The sequence below is a fragment of the Lissotriton vulgaris genome, chromosome 4_1, assembly GCF_964263255.1.
Source record: "Lissotriton vulgaris chromosome 4_1, aLisVul1.2, whole genome shotgun sequence".
Lineage (NCBI taxonomy): Eukaryota > Metazoa > Chordata > Amphibia > Caudata > Salamandridae > Lissotriton > Lissotriton vulgaris.
In genome coordinates, this window is record NC_141691.1 from 1804539889 (window position 1) to 1804556968 (window position 17080).

At 46.2% G+C, this 17080-nt stretch overlaps 1 protein-coding gene across 1 annotated transcript in view; it reads left to right on the forward strand.

The window, feature by feature from the left end:
• LOC147724582 (fibrocystin-L-like) overlaps positions 1-17080 on the forward strand; it is a 2246326-nt gene that overhangs the window by 772579 nt on the left and 1456667 nt on the right. Inside the window, exon 30 of the mRNA XM_086918063.1 lies at positions 5859-5964. Coding sequence (XP_086774189.1) covers positions 5859-5964 — 106 coding nt within the window. The remainder of the gene's footprint in view (positions 1-5858; positions 5965-17080) is intronic.

Genomic DNA, 17080 nt, shown 5'->3' on the forward strand with positions numbered 1-17080 from the left:
ACGTTTCAGATACAAAAAGTGGATTGGGCCCGGTCCGTGTCTACCTTCAGGCTTAAAAGAAATTTTGAGAAAGAATGTTCTGATAATGTAAAGTTTGATTAGGTAATGTTGCAGGCAGTGTTTGGGGAGCCGTAGGTCAAAGCTGCGATGAAGATTTCTACCTTTGGTTATTTTTACAAAAGTTGGAAATCTTCTGATGCTCGTGGCTGATAACAGCTGATAACAGTTTCAGGGGTTCAGATAACCCTTTGGTGAAGGACCACTGAACAGGATTTGCTGCTGCAGAGAAGAACGTAGATGAAGCAGCTGCGAAGTCAGGCTGACTGGTGATGCACTTTGGGTGGATAGACGAGCAGATGCTACCAGTGACCTCCTTGTTCTCAGGGCAGTTTTTAGCCAGCAATTCCTCAGTTTGGGATTTTGGCTATGTGGGTCTAGGACTGGTGGGACACCACTTGGGGATTCAGGACCCACTCAGTCTGGGTCGAGGTGTGTTGTGTAGTTCCTATATATCCTATACAGGATGTGCGCGTTCAGATAACATAAACTGTGGGTTTGGTTGCAGACTGGTTGCCAGCACCACCACCAGATATGTTAACCTGTTTGCATTAGCTAGCTCACAGTACCACTAGAATCTCCTCTTATCTGGGAGAGAATAGTTTCTGGCAACCTCAAAACATGACAACCCTGATCCCTCAGGATTGTGGAAGTAATATACTACCTTTCGCTCAGTCACTCGTGCTCACTGAATTTGTCTCAGAGATATACAGAATAAACAGTCAAGGCATTTCAATAAGGGTTTATTGAACAGTTGTTATTCTTGTGTAACATAGATCTGCAGTAACAACTGTTAGACAGTAGCGGAGATATATGATTAGCAGTACTACGAAAGTAAAGAGATGGTACAGTTCTACCATTTTGCAGAAATCATGAATATATACAGATATATAAAACACATGATTATAAGAGCCTACTCCTACTGCCCCTCCCTAACTAGATGTACTCAAATGTACCTAGCATTGGTGTAGGTATTATGCCAAGAATCCCTCTAAAGTCTAGTCAACCCCATTACCTGAGAAAGGAGAGAATATGGGACCCCGTCCTGTTCTCGGGTTGGACACCCCGCAAGGGATGTTAGACTACTGCGAGCTGGAGTATCTGCATGCAGGAACCTCAGCGTCCCCGCTTAGTGTGTCAGCCAGGAAGTCACAGTCTCCTCTGTCTGTCTAAGCAAGACATAATGTATATATACCCACAGGTCTCTCCCCGGGTCCTACCTTGCTGTGTTACTGTGTCGGCCTAAAGGATGACGTCAGGCTTGAACTTTAACATAGATACTATACGGAAGATGTTCATCCTGCTGTGAGTCCTGCTGTGCTTCCAAGAATATTTACAAAAAGGGGGTGGTGAGGGACAGAGTCTCTGAATTAAGCAGAAAGCTCTCACCCAGTCAAAAGATCAGGGCTAGATCCAACACCGTTTTTTAGCTCACTGCACCATCCCAGTTTCAGAACCTGGCTGTATGCAAATTAGTCTGTTCCTGTCCCAGTAGCTTGTCTCCTTTCTGGTGAAGAATTGGCTTGGTAGTTTAGTCTGCCCTGTTCCCATGATGCACTGGGCCAGGGACAGACTGATTTGCATATAGCCAGGTTCTGAGCTGGGATGGGGCAGTGAGATAAATAACGGTGATGGATCAAGCCCTGATCTTTGGACTGGGTAAGAGTGGTCTGTTTAACTCAGACACTCTGTTCATCACCACCCCCTTTTCTAAATCGTGCTTCCAAGAAGCCTCATGCATAATGTATGAGTATCGAACCAGGAAAAAACCTGCCTTCTGAATGCAGTGTTGTATCTAGGTAAAAGACCAGTCCCTATGAACCGTTATGTATGTAATGTAGGGAAGGATTAGGTGAAAGGTTGCAGTGTTACCTGTGCCTATATATGGTACCTATATGGAATATAACAGGTGTGTATTCAAGTTGGTGGGAGCCTTTTGTACCCCTGTGACTCTGAACAGGATTTAAATTAAACCCACACAAAGGACCCAAAGGGAGATGCCCAAACAGAAACATATACATCCCTCTAACAAGAAACTCACAAAAAGTAAGTCTGGTAGCTAGAAAGAAAAAAATAAGACAGCAGGGAGAATCAGTATCTCCAGGCGGGAGCGCTTCTTTAAGGACAAAAAACGTTACTCACCCAAGGGTGACATGCTCTATCATTGGCTTTCCTCTTCAAAGCAGGATTCAAGCTACCAGGTGTGGGCTACCACTCCCTGATGGGGAGGAGCAGAGGTGCTTTCAATCAGATGAGTAGACGTTAATAAGGAGTGAGGGGCAGAGTGCTAGCAGAACTAAAGATAAAGATAAAACTATCTCCAAAAAGTGCTGGACAGATTAATTTGGATGCCATCAGTAATAGGGTTAAACCTAAGAGAGTACAGGGTGATTATCAACAAATATACTCCCTTTATGTGGTCAACATGTTTATGCCAATCGTCAAACCCGGAAGGGGTTCCAAGACATTCATCAGGACCCAGCTGATAAATCAGTCTGCTAAGGAAATGAAAATAGGAAAGTTACCTCACAAAGGTAAGTCTGTCAGGGATCACTACAAAAATATCGTGGACAAAATATCGACAGTCAAAATATCGAGTTTGTATCTACAAACAGGTAAGTAAAAAAATATCGAGTACAAAATATCGTTTACAAAAATATAGTTGTAAAAAATATCGACTTTATTAAAAACAGTGTTAAATTAATATTCAAATTTAATTACTAAAGTATACTTAAAAATACTTAAATTAACTTATAATAATTAAATAATAAGTGAAAATAATAAAAATAATTTTTTACAATCTTATTTGTTAAAACATATATTTAGTAACATACTATAATTAAATAAGATACTATTATATTACCGTACGATACCAGAAGTGTAAAAAATTCTATTCCCACTCCAAAGAGTGCAAGCGTAGGGAAAGCATTGGATAGCGTAGGGGTTAAAATTACTATTCCCACTCCAGTGGGTACAACAGTAGGGAAAACTGACCCTGAACCCAAAAAATACCCCTTTACCCAAGAACTGAAAACTGACCCTGAACCCTAAAAATACCCCTTCACCCAAAAACCCAAAACTGACCCTGAACCCTAAAAATACCCCTTTACCCAAAAACTGAGAAATGACCCTGAACCCAAAAAATACCCCTTTACCCAAGAACTGAAAACTGACCCTGAACCCAAAAAATACCCCTTTACCCAAAAACTGAAAACTGACCCTGAACCCTAAAAATACCCCTTTACCCAAAAACTGAAAACTGACCCTGAACCCTAAAAATACCCCTTTACCCAAAAACTGAAAACTGACCCTGAACCCTAAAAATACCCCTTTACCCAAAAACTGAAAACTGACCCTGAACCCTAAAATACCCCTTTACCCAAAATTAATTAATATTATTTAATTACCAATTAATTATTAATTAACAATAACAATAAAGTAAATATATTAGCACATTAGCTGTAATTAATTTAATTTAATAATTAATATTATTTTTTCCCAATTAATTAATTAACAATAACTACAAATTATATATATAAATAAATTACTCTAATTAATGTAATTAACTAATTAATATTATTTAATTACCAATTAATTACAAATTAAAAATATGTACAACATTATATTAATTAACTAATTAATATTAATTAATTACCAATTAATTATTAATTAAAAATATTTACAAACATATATTAATTAATTAATTATTATTAAATTACTCCCCACCCTTATCCCCTGTTAACCCAACATCCCGCTCCTAAACATTAACTACAATTTATATTACTATTAATAACATTTTTTTTTAACCTTTTTTCTACATATTATCGATATATTTTACTTTGACTATTTATCAATATTTTGTCTTGTCAATGTTTTTGAGTCGATATTTTTGTACTCGATATTTTTTATCATTATTTATTCGATATTTTGACCAACGATATTTTTGTTATCGATATTTTATTATTGTCGATATTTTTGACTCGATATTTTGTCCATTCGATATTTTGGAGTCGATATTTTGTCTGTGCACCGTCTGTCAGGAATGGGGATGGCCCAACAAAACTTGGGGTCTACCAACGTTCTAGAATGGAGAGTTATAATTCATGCTTAAGCCTGTAGAGCCACCTTAACTGCAGAGAAGCATCATCCATGAATGAAAACTCCTCGGCATGCCCAACTCTGAACAGGAAGCCAGCAAGCTAGCAAGATTGCCCTTGGAGTCTTTGTGGTAGTCCTGAGATCAGCTGACAATGCAGGGTTAAAACAGCAAGACTGGCCTCGTTCAAGGCAAGCTCTTGCAGTAAAGCAGTCCTTCCAGGTACAACAAAGCACTCTTGCGGAGTGCACAGCGGGCAGTCCTCTGAGAGTCCTTTCTGTAGGTCCTGAATTGAACTCAAGAGTGGGTCAGAGGGTCAAATATCTACACCTAGTGCCTACCTCTAGATGGTGGGAGAAGCTTCTGGAAAGTTTCTTTGAAGTCTATTAAATTTCCTAACTCGCCTGCCCTGGCTCCATGCCGGCTACAGTGACAAAGTAGAGGTGGTAAGTCCTTTGTGTGAAGGCAGAGTACACCCTTTTCAGCTGAAATAGGGACTGTGCTCAGCTCCACCCTACCAACTTTCCAGTAGATTGCCCATTCATGCACACCTCATCCCTCTGTTGTGTGACTGTCTATCAAATGAGTAGGAGTATTTGAACAGAGCAGAGAATGAGTGCATACGTAAGTGAATGACTGCTGAAGGTAATACATGAGTACAGAAGTGAGTGAGTGTACAGGAGTGAATGAGTGCATAAACGACTGCAGGAATGAAAGAGGGTTTTAAAGAGAGTAATTTAGAAACAAGGAGGACAATTGTTCAGTGAAAACTCCTGTTCGCTAGATCACTCTGGCCAATTTTAAAACCAGTTCCAAGATTCCACTCTAAGCTACGCTGATCTGACTTCCTTGAACATATACATGTATATATGCATTGAAAAATATGATTGATATGGTGGAGTTACATATCTATATGGATTATTTAAGATTAGAATTGTGTAGTCTCTAAGGGCCACATTAGGAATATCGTTTACATAAATGCGATTTTCTGCAAACCACAATTAGGGAATCACTATTCCTAATATATGAAACTCCAAGAGTTTTTATGGAGTGATTCTTAGGGGTTCAATAATTTCCCCACCTCATTAATATTAACGAGGTAGGTTGCAATTTGCGACCACTTAGGAATCGCCAAAATCTCAGGAATGGTGGCCAGTTGAGGGTCAGCAGACCTCCATGTCCATGGTTGCTTTTCAACAAGGCAATCATTTTTTTAATGCAGCCTGTTTCCCTAAAGGAAAATGGGTTGCATTTAAAAGAAAATAATTGAAAGTTTTCTTTTCATTTTTTAAGAGCAGGCAGTGGTCCGTGAAAAGGTATGTGAGTTTTCACACACTTGCAGGTTTTTGTATCTTCACCATCTTTTAAAATCGAAGCATCTTGTAATGCTCAAAGAATGGGTAGGCGACTTTCTGAGCATTAGATTTAGAAAATCTAATTCACAAGAAAAAAATGTACATCGTTTTCTGATTCTGTCAGTCAGGAATATGATTTGGCTCCAGTAAATTACATTATTTGTTGCCCTAACTTTTACTTTGAGAGATAAATATCTTATTGAATTGGGTCAAAAAGTGGGTATTCTTAGTCAATGTGGGTCATATATCCCTGGCCCTTTATCTATAAAAGTAATTTTCTGCAATGGCAAGTCTAAGGCATTATTATGTGGTAAGTACATTTTCACTGTCACTTTGTTTTTTCCCTAAAGATCACCGTTTATATCAATGGAATACCGTCTCGATGCTCTGGAAACTGTAGCTATTCTTGGAATCCTGCAAAAACTCCTGTCATCTCTAGCATTAATCCAACCGAAGGTAAATATTCAAAACATTGTTGCTTATTTAGGATAAACTGCAAAACATAAGCTGGTGGGATTCAGTTTTCAATGGAGCGGATTGCTTACTGATCTAAAGGGAATGCGATTACATGGTAGTATTTTGGCTAATAGGGCGATGACAATCGTTGTCCTCGTATAAATGCACTTTGATATAAGATCCAACAGATACTTATCTGAGAACTCCATGGTATACAATCAATCTCCCACACAGGGCTGTGATGAATAGGGTACAATGCAAATTGTACTTGAAAGGAAAGGCATTATCAACTAGGACAACTTACTTAGATTTACTCAGTTTTTACAAAGTAAACATTGTTTTATTCTTACATTTGTCATTACTGACTTTGGTCTGTGAAGATCATAATGCATGCGTGAATAATATTAATAACAACAATACTCAATCAATCAATCAGGTATTTGTTAAAGTGTGACTACTCACCCGTAAGAGTCTCAAGTGCTGAGGGGGAGGGGGGTAGCAGGTTCCAGTCCATCAAGGGGGGGGGGGGCTGTCGAAGAGCCAGGTTTTCAGGTTTCTTGCCAAGATGGGGAGCAATGTTGTCTGTCTGAGGTGGAGCGGAAGGGCGTTCCAGGCTCTGGCCACGAGGAAGGAGAAGGGGCGGCCTCCTGATCTGGTCTTTTTGGTGCGAGGGACCACAGTGTAGGAGAGCTGGGCTGATCGTAGGGTCCTCTGGGGTGCATGGAATTTGAGTCAGCTGTTAAGGTATGCTGGTTCGTTGTCATGGAGGGCCTTGTGGGCGTGGATGAGAATCTTGAAGGTGACTCTAGCTTTGGTGGGGAGCCAGTGGAGTGTGCGTAGGTGCTGGGAGATGTGGCAGTGTATAACAGGTCGAGGACCAGTCTTGCGGTGGCGTTCTGGATGTTCCGCGGCTGGCGGTGAGGTTTTTGTTTATTCCGGCATAGAGTGCATTCCCGTAGTCGAGTCTGCTGGTGATCAGGGCGTGAGTGATGGTCTTTCTGTGTTCGAACCTAATACCCTCGCTGTTATAGCTTGCTTTATGTCACGGTTTTTTCTTTCCACTACCGCATTTCCCTCAGGATGGAAGGGAGAAGAGTACCGCAATGCAATGCCCATGCTGGCCATGACCTCTTTGTAAGCTCGAGAGCTAAACGCAGGACCCTGGTCAGAATGAAGCATGCCAATTGCGTATGTGCAGCATCCCTGCTATGCTCATAAAGATGATACCCCTATGTACGCACCAGATTCCAGATAGCCCTGCAACACAAATGTAATACATTCAGCACAGTGCAAAATCAATCCTGCCACCAGCACATTTGGGAATGGGGTAAGGTGAGTGACAGTGTGTCCAGCGGGAAACTAAGAGGCCAGCACCTGGCCCCAGCTCCATAGGCACCAAAAATGACATGGGTAGCGCGCCAGAAATGTATAGGTCCCTGTGAGTAGAGTGCGGCGAAAATGCCCGAAGGCAGCATTTAGGGGCAGCGTTCTGACATGGGTGCACTGTATCCACAGCGGGCAGTTGCATAGTTCAAATATCGTCAAGACGCCCCAACAACGATGGTAACTAGCAGTTAGTACTGAATGGGTTACAAGAATCATGCCATATACAGTTTGGCGGAAAAACAGTTTGCTGTAGTTTTATTTTGTATCTCAAAAATGTCAATGTGGTCGGTAAACTTATCGGCGATCCAGGAGCAGGCAGCGATGAGTAACCAAAGCTGGCCATCAGCTTGATTAGCCAAACAGCATTGTGGCCAACCTATTTGGTGCTACCAAGTTAATTGGGTAATTTGTCCCTCAAATACCGTGGCCAATATCACAATCAGGTCCCCCCACCAAGGCAGGCACCCTAATTGCCTGCACCCACAGTTACCAGTGCCTCTTGCAGGACCAAGTCCATATCAGCCTCTGACAGGTGACCCTGTTCTTATCCTTGTATTGATCAGGCTATGCCTTATGAAACCAGAGTCTCTCTGCTTAGTGTACTTAAGTATTGACGCTATTTACCCTTCTGCGAGAATGATCAAAGGCATCCCCAGATCTGGCTCTGTGCCATCCCTGCGCAGGCTTTTCTCAGACAACCCTAACTTATGGTGATCCATGAATTTGAAGATTTTACCCATGGTACACTTCATTGCATTGATTAGTGCTCAGCGCCCCAGGGAGATGAGGACCAGCCACCAAGGTGAATTACTAAAATAAGAGATAGGGACCTGTCCCCTCGCTATTCTCTGCTGCAGCTTTGTAATCCATACTGCACCGATGCATTCTGAGGAGACCCAGTCATGCTATTGGAGTGAAGGAGAAGGCTTTAAAGTGTCATGAATATATTTGTTAATAAGTTATTGCTTATCGTCATTGAAATCAGTTATCTTTACCAGTTACTGCAGTTTGTCTGCTTCATCAGTGGATCAATTTAAAACTACTGTTCTCTTCATTAACCACAGTTTGATGTGATATACTCCATCGTGCACATTGTGCAAATGTGTGCCTTTACAATTAGGGATTAGCTATGCCCTCTATTTACCCCCACACTTGTCAAGGCCCAAAGTTCAGGGTTCAAACTGATAACCCTAATCAGCACCAGCAAGTAAAATAGGGACCCACTGGAGAGAGTGAATTGGAGGGGACAGAAAAGAGTCTTGTGCCAGCTGGTACCCGCATAGCTTGAGCTGGCACCTTAGGCATGGCCTACTCGATCCTAGGAAGATGATCGCATGTCTCAGAGAATTTAAGCTGCTATTTATCCCGCATAGTGGCTACCATTAGTAAACAGTGTGTGAAAATGTCTTGGTAGAGTAGGCACAAAAGACCAAAATACATTAGAAGTCACTGACAGAGTCAGTTGGATGATCTTATGTTTGAGCTACAAGCACACAACAGGTTTCCAGAGGCCTTCAATGTTTTCCAGCTGTCCAGACCCAACTGGACCTTACCTGGACCCATTTGCCATCCTCTGTGGAAGTAATTCCTCACCCCAAGTGCTTTGTTCAAGGTCCTGGACATTTGGCTGGGGTCGTACTGTTTTCTGACCTTCACAAATGTTGTTTTCACTGGATCCAAAGCAGTGCACCACAGACTGACACTGGACTTTGCATCGCAGCTTCCAAACAGTGGCTTCACCAAAAGCAACGCAGGGCAGATTGGCGCAGCACCTCAAAGTTCTTGATCAGCTGCTACAATGGAATGATGTAGCACAGACCAATGCAGGAATTTGCTTCATAGATCCAAGGATAAAGAGGTACAATTCCTACAGGGCCGAACTTGGTCTTGTAACAGGCCCTCACTCGATCAAGATTGGCCCGAGCTTTGACGATGTCACAGTCCTGCATGACTAGATATTCATGCCCCTTTGTGCGTTTTTGGAGCTATTGCCACTTGCAACTTTTAAAAACTCGTAACTCTAGTTCTACTATTTTGGTAATGTTTTATTTACTCTTTTTGTCTAAATTGGTGTTGGATTTTTCTTGTATTGCGTTTTCACTTTATTACTTTTTGAGTGCTGCACAAATACTTCATACTTTGCCTCTAAGTTAAGCCTGGCTGCTTTTGAGCCAGGATTCCAAAGGTTTAAGCATAGATTTATTCCGCGTCTTTTGTGGTATCCTGAGAAGGATTGGGTTTTTTATTTGAGTGGGGTTTCCAATTTCATACAGCGGGGTAGAGAGCAAGAAAACGCATGAATTCTCATGGAGTGTTACATTTTAAAGAAAAAAAGCCTCCAAGTTTTTTTTTAACTTTTTTTAATTGACATTTTCAAAAATCAAAAATACAATCAGCAATCCACATGACGGACCATAGCACTACTGCATTCATCATCCAGATATAATAATTACAAAATAACAGAGATTCTTTGAGGTACCACACAGTACATTAAATAAAATTAAGGACACACTCTGATGATACATTTAAAAAGTTGGATTTGTAAATAAATATGTTGACAAGCATTTCCTGTAGTCTCTGGGGCGGGATCGAGCAGGCAGTTCTTCTTCAAAAGTTTTTAACATATCTTGACTGTAGGACATCTTTCGTATCCATTGTTTGATTTGAGGAGCATTTGTACTGTCCCAACATAACAAAACTCTCTGTTTGGCCAACAACAAAGCCACCATTCAAAATTTGCGTTTTAGAGCACGCATCAATCAATCAATCAGGAGTTTGTTAAGCACAACTACTCACCCGTAAGGGTCTCAAGGCGCTAGGGGTCGGGGGGGGGGGTTGCAGGTTCCATTCCATCAAGGAGGGGGTCTGTCGAAGAGCCAGGTTTTGAGGTTTCTTGCGAAGATGGGGAGCGATGTTGTCTGTCTGAGGTGGAGCGGAAGGGCGTTCCATGCTTTGGCCGCAAGGAAGGAGAAGGAGCGGCCTCCCGATCTGGTCTTTCTGGTGTGGTGGACCTCGGCGTAGGAGAGCTGGGCTGATCGTAGGGTCCTTTGGGGTGCGTGGAATTTGAGCCGGCTGTTCAGGTATGCTGGTCCGGTGCCGTGGAGGGCCTTGTGTGCGTGGGTGAGCATCTTAAAGGTGATTCTCTCTTCGACGGGGAGCCAGTGGAGTGTGCGCAGGTGCTGGGAGATGTGGCAGTGTTTTGGCAGGTTGAGGACCAGTCTTGCGGCTGTGTTCTGGATGTTCTGTAGCTTGCGGATGAGGTTTTTGTTTATTCCGGCGTAGAGTGCGTTGCCGTAGTCGAGTCTGCTGGTGACCAGGGCGTGAGTGACTGTCTTTCGGTGTTCGAGGCGGATCCATTTGAAGGTCTTACGAAGGAGGCGGAGGGTGTGGAAGCAGGAAGATGAGACAGAGTTGATCTGGCGGTCCATTTTGAGCTCGGAGTCCAGGATGATTCCCAGGTTGCGTGCGTGGTCTGTGGGGGTTGGCGGGTTTCCGAGGGCGTCGGGGTTTGGGCCCATGATGAGTACTTCTGTTTTGTTGGTGTTTAGTTGTAGGCAGCTGTTTTTCATCCATTTGGCGATGGCTTCCATGCCTTCTCGAAAGTTGCTTCTGGCGGTGTTGGGCTCCTTGGATAGGGAGAGGATGAGCTGGGTGTCGTCTGCGTATGACACGATGTTGAGTCCGTAGGTTCTGACGATGGGGGCAAGTGGAGCCATGTAGACGTTGAAGAGCGTCGGGCTGAGGGAGGAGCCCTGGGGGACTCCGCAGGTTGTAGGTGTGGGGTCTGAGAGGAAAGGGGGGAGTCTGACCCATTGCGTCCTGGAAGGAGCAGATCCAGTTGAGGGCCTTGTCCTGGATTCCTGCGTCGTAGAGTCTGCGTATTAGGGTGCGGTGTGAGACTGTGTCGAACGCCGCTGATAGGTCTAGGAGGATGAGGGCTACTGTTTCTCCTTTGTCTAGTAGGGTGCAGATGTCGTCTGTTGCGGCGAGGAGGGCGGTTTCCGTACTGTGGTTTTTTCTGAAGCCGGATTGGGAGGAGTCAAGGATGTTGTGTTCTTCAATGAATGTGGCGAGTTGGCTGTTGATGGCTTTCTCGATGACTTTCACTGGGAAAGGGAGCAGGAAGATGGGTCTGTAGTTTTTGAGGTCGGTGGGGTCCGCTGAGGGTTTCTTCAGGAGGGAGTGATCTCGGCGTGTTTCCAGTCATCGGGGAACGAGACGGTGGCCAGGGAGCGGTTGATGGTGTGGCAGAGCATGGGTGCAATGGTGTCAGCGGCTCTGTTGAAGGTGTGGTGGGGGCAGGGGTTCATGGGGGCCCCTGAGTAGATTGACTTCATTGTCTTCAGTGTATCGTTGGTGGTGAGGGCTGTTCAGTCATCAATCGCTGGTTTCCGGGTGTCGGGGTGGTTGGTGATGGTTCAGTGTGTTGGTTGTCTTCGTCGAAGTTGTCGTAGATGCTCTTGATTTTGTGGTGGAAAAAGGTGCTGAGTTTGTCGCAGAGGTCTTGTGACGGAGGGATGTCGGTAGACTCGCTGGTGGGTTGGGCAAACTCCTTGATGATGCTGAAGAGTTCCTTGCTGTTGTGTGCGTGGGTGGAGATTCTGTCTTCAATCGCTTTTTTCCTCGTTTCTCTGATGAGTTGATGGTGAGCGTTGGTGGCGGCTCTGAAGTTGTTGTGGGCTCCTGTGGATTTGGTGTTTCTCCAGGCCTTTACGAGGCGGCGGCATGTGCTCCTGGACTCTCGAAGTTCGGTGGTAAACCATCTGGCTTTCTTGGCACTGGTATTGATGTTTTTCTTGAGGGGGGCTATAGCGTTGGTGCTGTCTGAGATCCATCTGTGCAGGGTTCGGGCTGCGGTGTTGGGGTCGTTGTTTTCCGCGATGGTTGGGGTGGAGTTGTTGAGTTTGGAGATGAGCTGGTCGTCGGTGATTTTGGTCCAGTTTCTTTGTGGAAGCAGGTGCTGGTGTCTGTGGATGGTGGGTGTTCTGAAGGTGAAGTGGACACAACGATGGTCGATCCATGGGAGTTCGGTGGTGTGGCTGAAGGTGATGGAGTTTCCTGTAGTGAAGAGGGGGTCGAAGGTGTGTCCTGCTGAGTGCTTGGGCTCGGTCACGATCTGGCAGAGTCCAATGTTGTGGAGGTTGTCCAGGAGGCATGTGGTGTTGGGGTCCAGTTGATTGTCGAGGTGGAAGTTGAGGTCTCCCAGCAGGGTGTAGGAGGTGGATGCGATGGCCTGCGGGGAGATAATGTCCGTGATGGAGTTGGCGAAGGGTCACCGGGGTCCAGGGGGTCGGTAGATGAGGGTTCCTCGGAGGGCGGCAGTGGGGCTGAAAAAAAGAGCAGAGGAGCAGAAAGGTGAAAGATAGAAAGGAAAGAAAAACGAGTGAAAATGAGTGAAGGAGCAGAGGGAGAGAAAGGGAAAATGGGCGGAAATAAGGCACAAAAGAGCAGAAATGCAGAAAGGTGCAGAAGGGTGAAAGATAGAAAGGGTAGAAAAACGAGTGAAGGAGCAGAGTGAGAGAAAGGAGACAGAGATCCACTGGACCACCAGGGATGAGGCGCAGGGAAACCTGCCGGTGGAGGAGGGCCTCGATCACTAACACTCAAGAGTGCAGGGGCACCTCACTTAATGGTGGAGCTGCGAGGGTGGGAGAGCAATTTCACTGACAATGAGTCAGTGGTCTTGCTCGCCTGTCCCCACAGTGGCCGCCATTAAGTAGGGGTCGGGAGGGCTGGACAGCTGGGAGGTGGGAGCGGGGAGATGAGCTGGATTGGGCCGGTCGCGCTTGGGGGGTAGGGGCCGCGGGGGCAGCAGCGGCGGGTAAAGGTAAAGGGAGGAAAGAAGGGACAAAGAAAAAAGGAAAAATAAGCAGAAATAAGGCACAAAAGAGCAGAGATACAAAAAAGGGCAGAAAGGTGAACGATGGAAAGGGTAAAAAAGCGAGTGAAAACAAGTGAAGGAGCAGAGGAAGAGAAAGGGAAAATGGGCAGAAATAGGCAAAAAAGAGCAGAGGTGCAGAAAGGTGAAAGATAGAAAGGAAAGAAAAACGAGTGAAAACAAGTGAAGGAGCAGAGGGAGAGAAAGGGAAAATGGGCAGAAATAAGGCACAAAAGAGCAGAGATGCAGAAAGGTGCAGAAGGGTGAAAGATAGAAAGGGGAGAAAAACGAGTGAAGGAGCAGAGTGAGAGAAAGGAGACAGAGGTCCACTGGACCACCAGGGATGAGGCGCAGGGAAACCTGCGGGTGGAGGAGGGCCTCGATCACTAACACTCAAGAGTGCAGGGACAGGCGCACCTCACTTAATGGTGGAGCTGCGAGGGTGGGAGAGCAATTTCACTGACAATGAGTCAGTGGTCTTGCTCGCCTGTCCTCGCAGTGGTCGCCATTGAGTAGGGGTCGGGGAGGGCTGGACAGCTGGGAGGCGGGAGCGTGGAGAGGAGCTGGATTGGATCGGTCGCGCTGGGGGGGGGGCGTGGGGGCAGCAGCGGCGGGGAAAGGTAAAGGGAGGAAAGAAGGGACAAAGAAAAAAGGGAAAATAAGCAGAAATAAGACACAAAATAGCAGAGATACAGAAAAGGGCAGAAAGGTGAAAGATGGAAAGGGTAGAAAAACAAGTGAAAACGAGTGAAGGAGCAGAGCAGAGAAAGGGAAAATGGGCAGAAATAAGGCAAAAAAGAACAGAGGTGCAGAAAGGTGAAAGATAGAAAGGATAGAAAAACAAGTGAATCTGAGAGAAGGAGCAGAGGGAGAGAAAGGGAAAATGGGCAGAAATAAGACACAAAAGAGCAGAGATGCAGAAAGGTGTAGAAGGGTGAAAGATAGAAGGGTAGAAAAACGAGTGAAGGAGCAGAGTGAGAGAAAGGAGACAGAGATCCGCTGGAACACCAGGGATGAGACGCAGGGAAACCTGCGGGTGGAGGAGGGCCTCGATCACTAACACTCAAGAGTGCAGGGGCAGGGGCACCTCACTTAATGGTGGAGCTGCAAGGGTGGGAGAGCATTTTCACTGACAATGAGTCAGTGGTCTTGCTCGCCTCTCCCCGCAGTGGCCGCCATTAGGTAGGGGTCGGGGAGGGCTGGACAGCTGGGAGGCGGGAGTGGGGAGAGGAGCTGGGATTGGGCTGGTCGCAGTGGGGGGGAGGGGCCGCGGGGGCAGCAGCGACGGGGAAAGGTAAAGGGAGGAAAGAAGGGACAGAGAAAAAAGGGAAAATAAGCAGAAATAAGGCACAAAAGAGCAGAGATGCAGAAAAGGGCAGAAAGGTGAAAGATGGAAAGGGTAGAAAAACGAGTGAAGGAGCAGAGGGAGAGAAAGGGGAAATGGGCAGAAATAAGGCACAAAAGAGCAGAGATGCAGAAAGGTGCAGAAGGGTGAAAGATAGAAAGGGTAGAAAAACGAGTGAAGGAGCAGAGTGAGAGAAAGGAGATAGAGGTCCACTGCACCACCAGGGATAAGGCGCAGGGAATCCTGCTGGTGGAGGAGGGCCTCGATCACTAACACTCAAGAGTGCAGGGGCAGGGGCACCTCACTTAATGGTGGAGCTGCAAGGGTGGAAGAGCAATTTCACTGACAATGAGTCAGTGGTCTTGCTCGCCTCTCCCCGCAGTGGCCGCCATTAGGTAGGGGACGGGGAGGGCTGGATAGCTGGGAGGCGGGAGCGGGGAGAGGAGCTGGATTGCGCTGGTCGCGCTTGGGGGGAGGGGCTGCGGGGGCAGCAGCAGCGGGGAAAGGTAAAGGAAGGAAAGAAGGGACAAAGAAAAAAGGGAAAATAAGCAGAAATAAGGCACAAAAGAGCAGAGATACAGAAAAGGGCAGAAAGATGGAAAGGGTAAAAAAGCGAGTGAAAACGAGTGAAGGAGCAGAGGAGAGAAAAGGAAAATGGGCAGAAATAAGGCAAAAAAGAACAGAGGTGCAGAAAGGTGAAAGATAGAAAGGATAGAAAAACGAGTGAAAACGAGTGAAGGAGCAGAGGGAGAAAAAGGGAAAATGGGCAGAAATAAAATACAAAAGAGCAGAGATGCAGAAAGGTGTAGAAGGGTGAAAGATAGAAAGGGTAGAAAAACGAGTGAAGGAGCAGAGTGAGAGAAAGGAGACTGAGATCCGCTGGAACACCAGGGATAAGGCGCAGGGAAACCTGCGGGTGGAGGAGGGCCTCCATCACTAACAATCAAGAGTGCAGGGGCAGGGGCACCTCACTTAATGGTGGAGCTGCAAGGGTGGGAGAGCAATTTCACTGACAATGAGTCAGTGGTCTTGCTCGCCTGTCCCCACAGTGGCCGCCATTAAGTAGGGGTTGGGGAGGGCTGGAGAGCTGGGAGGCGGGAGCAGGGAGAGGAGCTGGATTGGGCTGGTCGCGCTCGGGGGGAGGGGCCGCGGGGGCAGCAGCAGCGGGGAAAGGTAATGGGAGGAAAGAAGGGACAAAGAAAAAAATGGAAAATAAGCAGAAATAAGGCACAAAAGAGCAGAGATACAGAAAAGGGCAGAAATGTGAAAGATGGGAAGGGTAAAAAAGCGAATGAAAACGAGTGAAGGAGCAGAGGGAGAGAAAGGGAAAATGGGCAGAAATAAGGCAAAAAAGAGCAGAGGTACAGAAAGGTGAAAGATAGAAAGGAAAGAAAAACGAATGAAAACGAGTGAAGGAGCAGAGGGAGAGAAAGGGAAAATGGGCAGAAATAAGGCACAAAAGAGCAGAGATGCAGAAAGGTGCAGAAGGGTGAAAGATAGAAAGGGTAGAAAAGCGAGTGAAGGAGCAGAGTGAGAGAAAGGAGATAGAGGTCCACTGGTCCACCAGGGATGAGGCGCAGGGAAACCTGCTGGTGGAGGAGGGCCTCGATCAATAACACTCAAGAGTGCAGGGGCAGGGGCACCTCACTTAATGGTGGAGCTGCGAGGGTGGGAAAGCAATTTCACTGACAATGAGTCAGTGGTCTTGCTCGCCTATCCCCGCAGTGGCCGCCATTAAGTAGGGGTCGGGGAGGGCTGGACAGCTGGGAAGCGGGCGCGGGAGAGGAGCTGGATTGGGACGGTCGCGCTGGGGTGGAGGGGCCGCAGGGGCAGCAGTGGCGGGGAAACGTAAAGGGAGAAAAGAAGGGACAAAGAAAAAAGGGCACATAAGCAGAAATAAGGCACAAAAGAGCAGAGAAAAATGAGTTAAAACTTAGTGAAGGAGCAGAGGGAGAGAAAGGGAAAATGGGCAGAAATAAGGCACAAAAGAGCAGAGATGCAGAAAGGTGCAGAAGGGTGAAAGATAGAAAGGGTAGAGAAACGAGTGAAGGAGCAGAGTGAGAGAAAGGAGACAGAGGTCCACTGGACCACCAGGGATGAGGCGCAGGGAAACCTGCGGGTGGAGGAGGGCCTCGATCACTAACACTCAAGAGTGCAGGGGCAGGGGCACCTCACTTAATGGTGGAGCTGCGAGGGTGGGAGAGCAATTTCACTGACAATGAGTCAGTGGTCTTGAATGCCTGTCCCTGCAGTGGCCGCCATTAAGTAGGGGTCGGGGAGGGCTGGACAGCTGGGAGGCGGGAGCGGGGAGAGGAGCTGGATTGGGCCGGTCGGGGTGGGGGGGAGGGGCCGCGGGGGCAGCAGCGGCGGGGAAAGTTAAAGGGAGGAAAGAAGGGACAAAGAAAAAAGGGAAAATAAGCAGAAATAAGGCACAAAATAGCAGAGATACAGAAAAGGGCAGAAAGGTGAAAGATGGAAAGGGTAGAAAAACAAGTGAAAACGAGTGA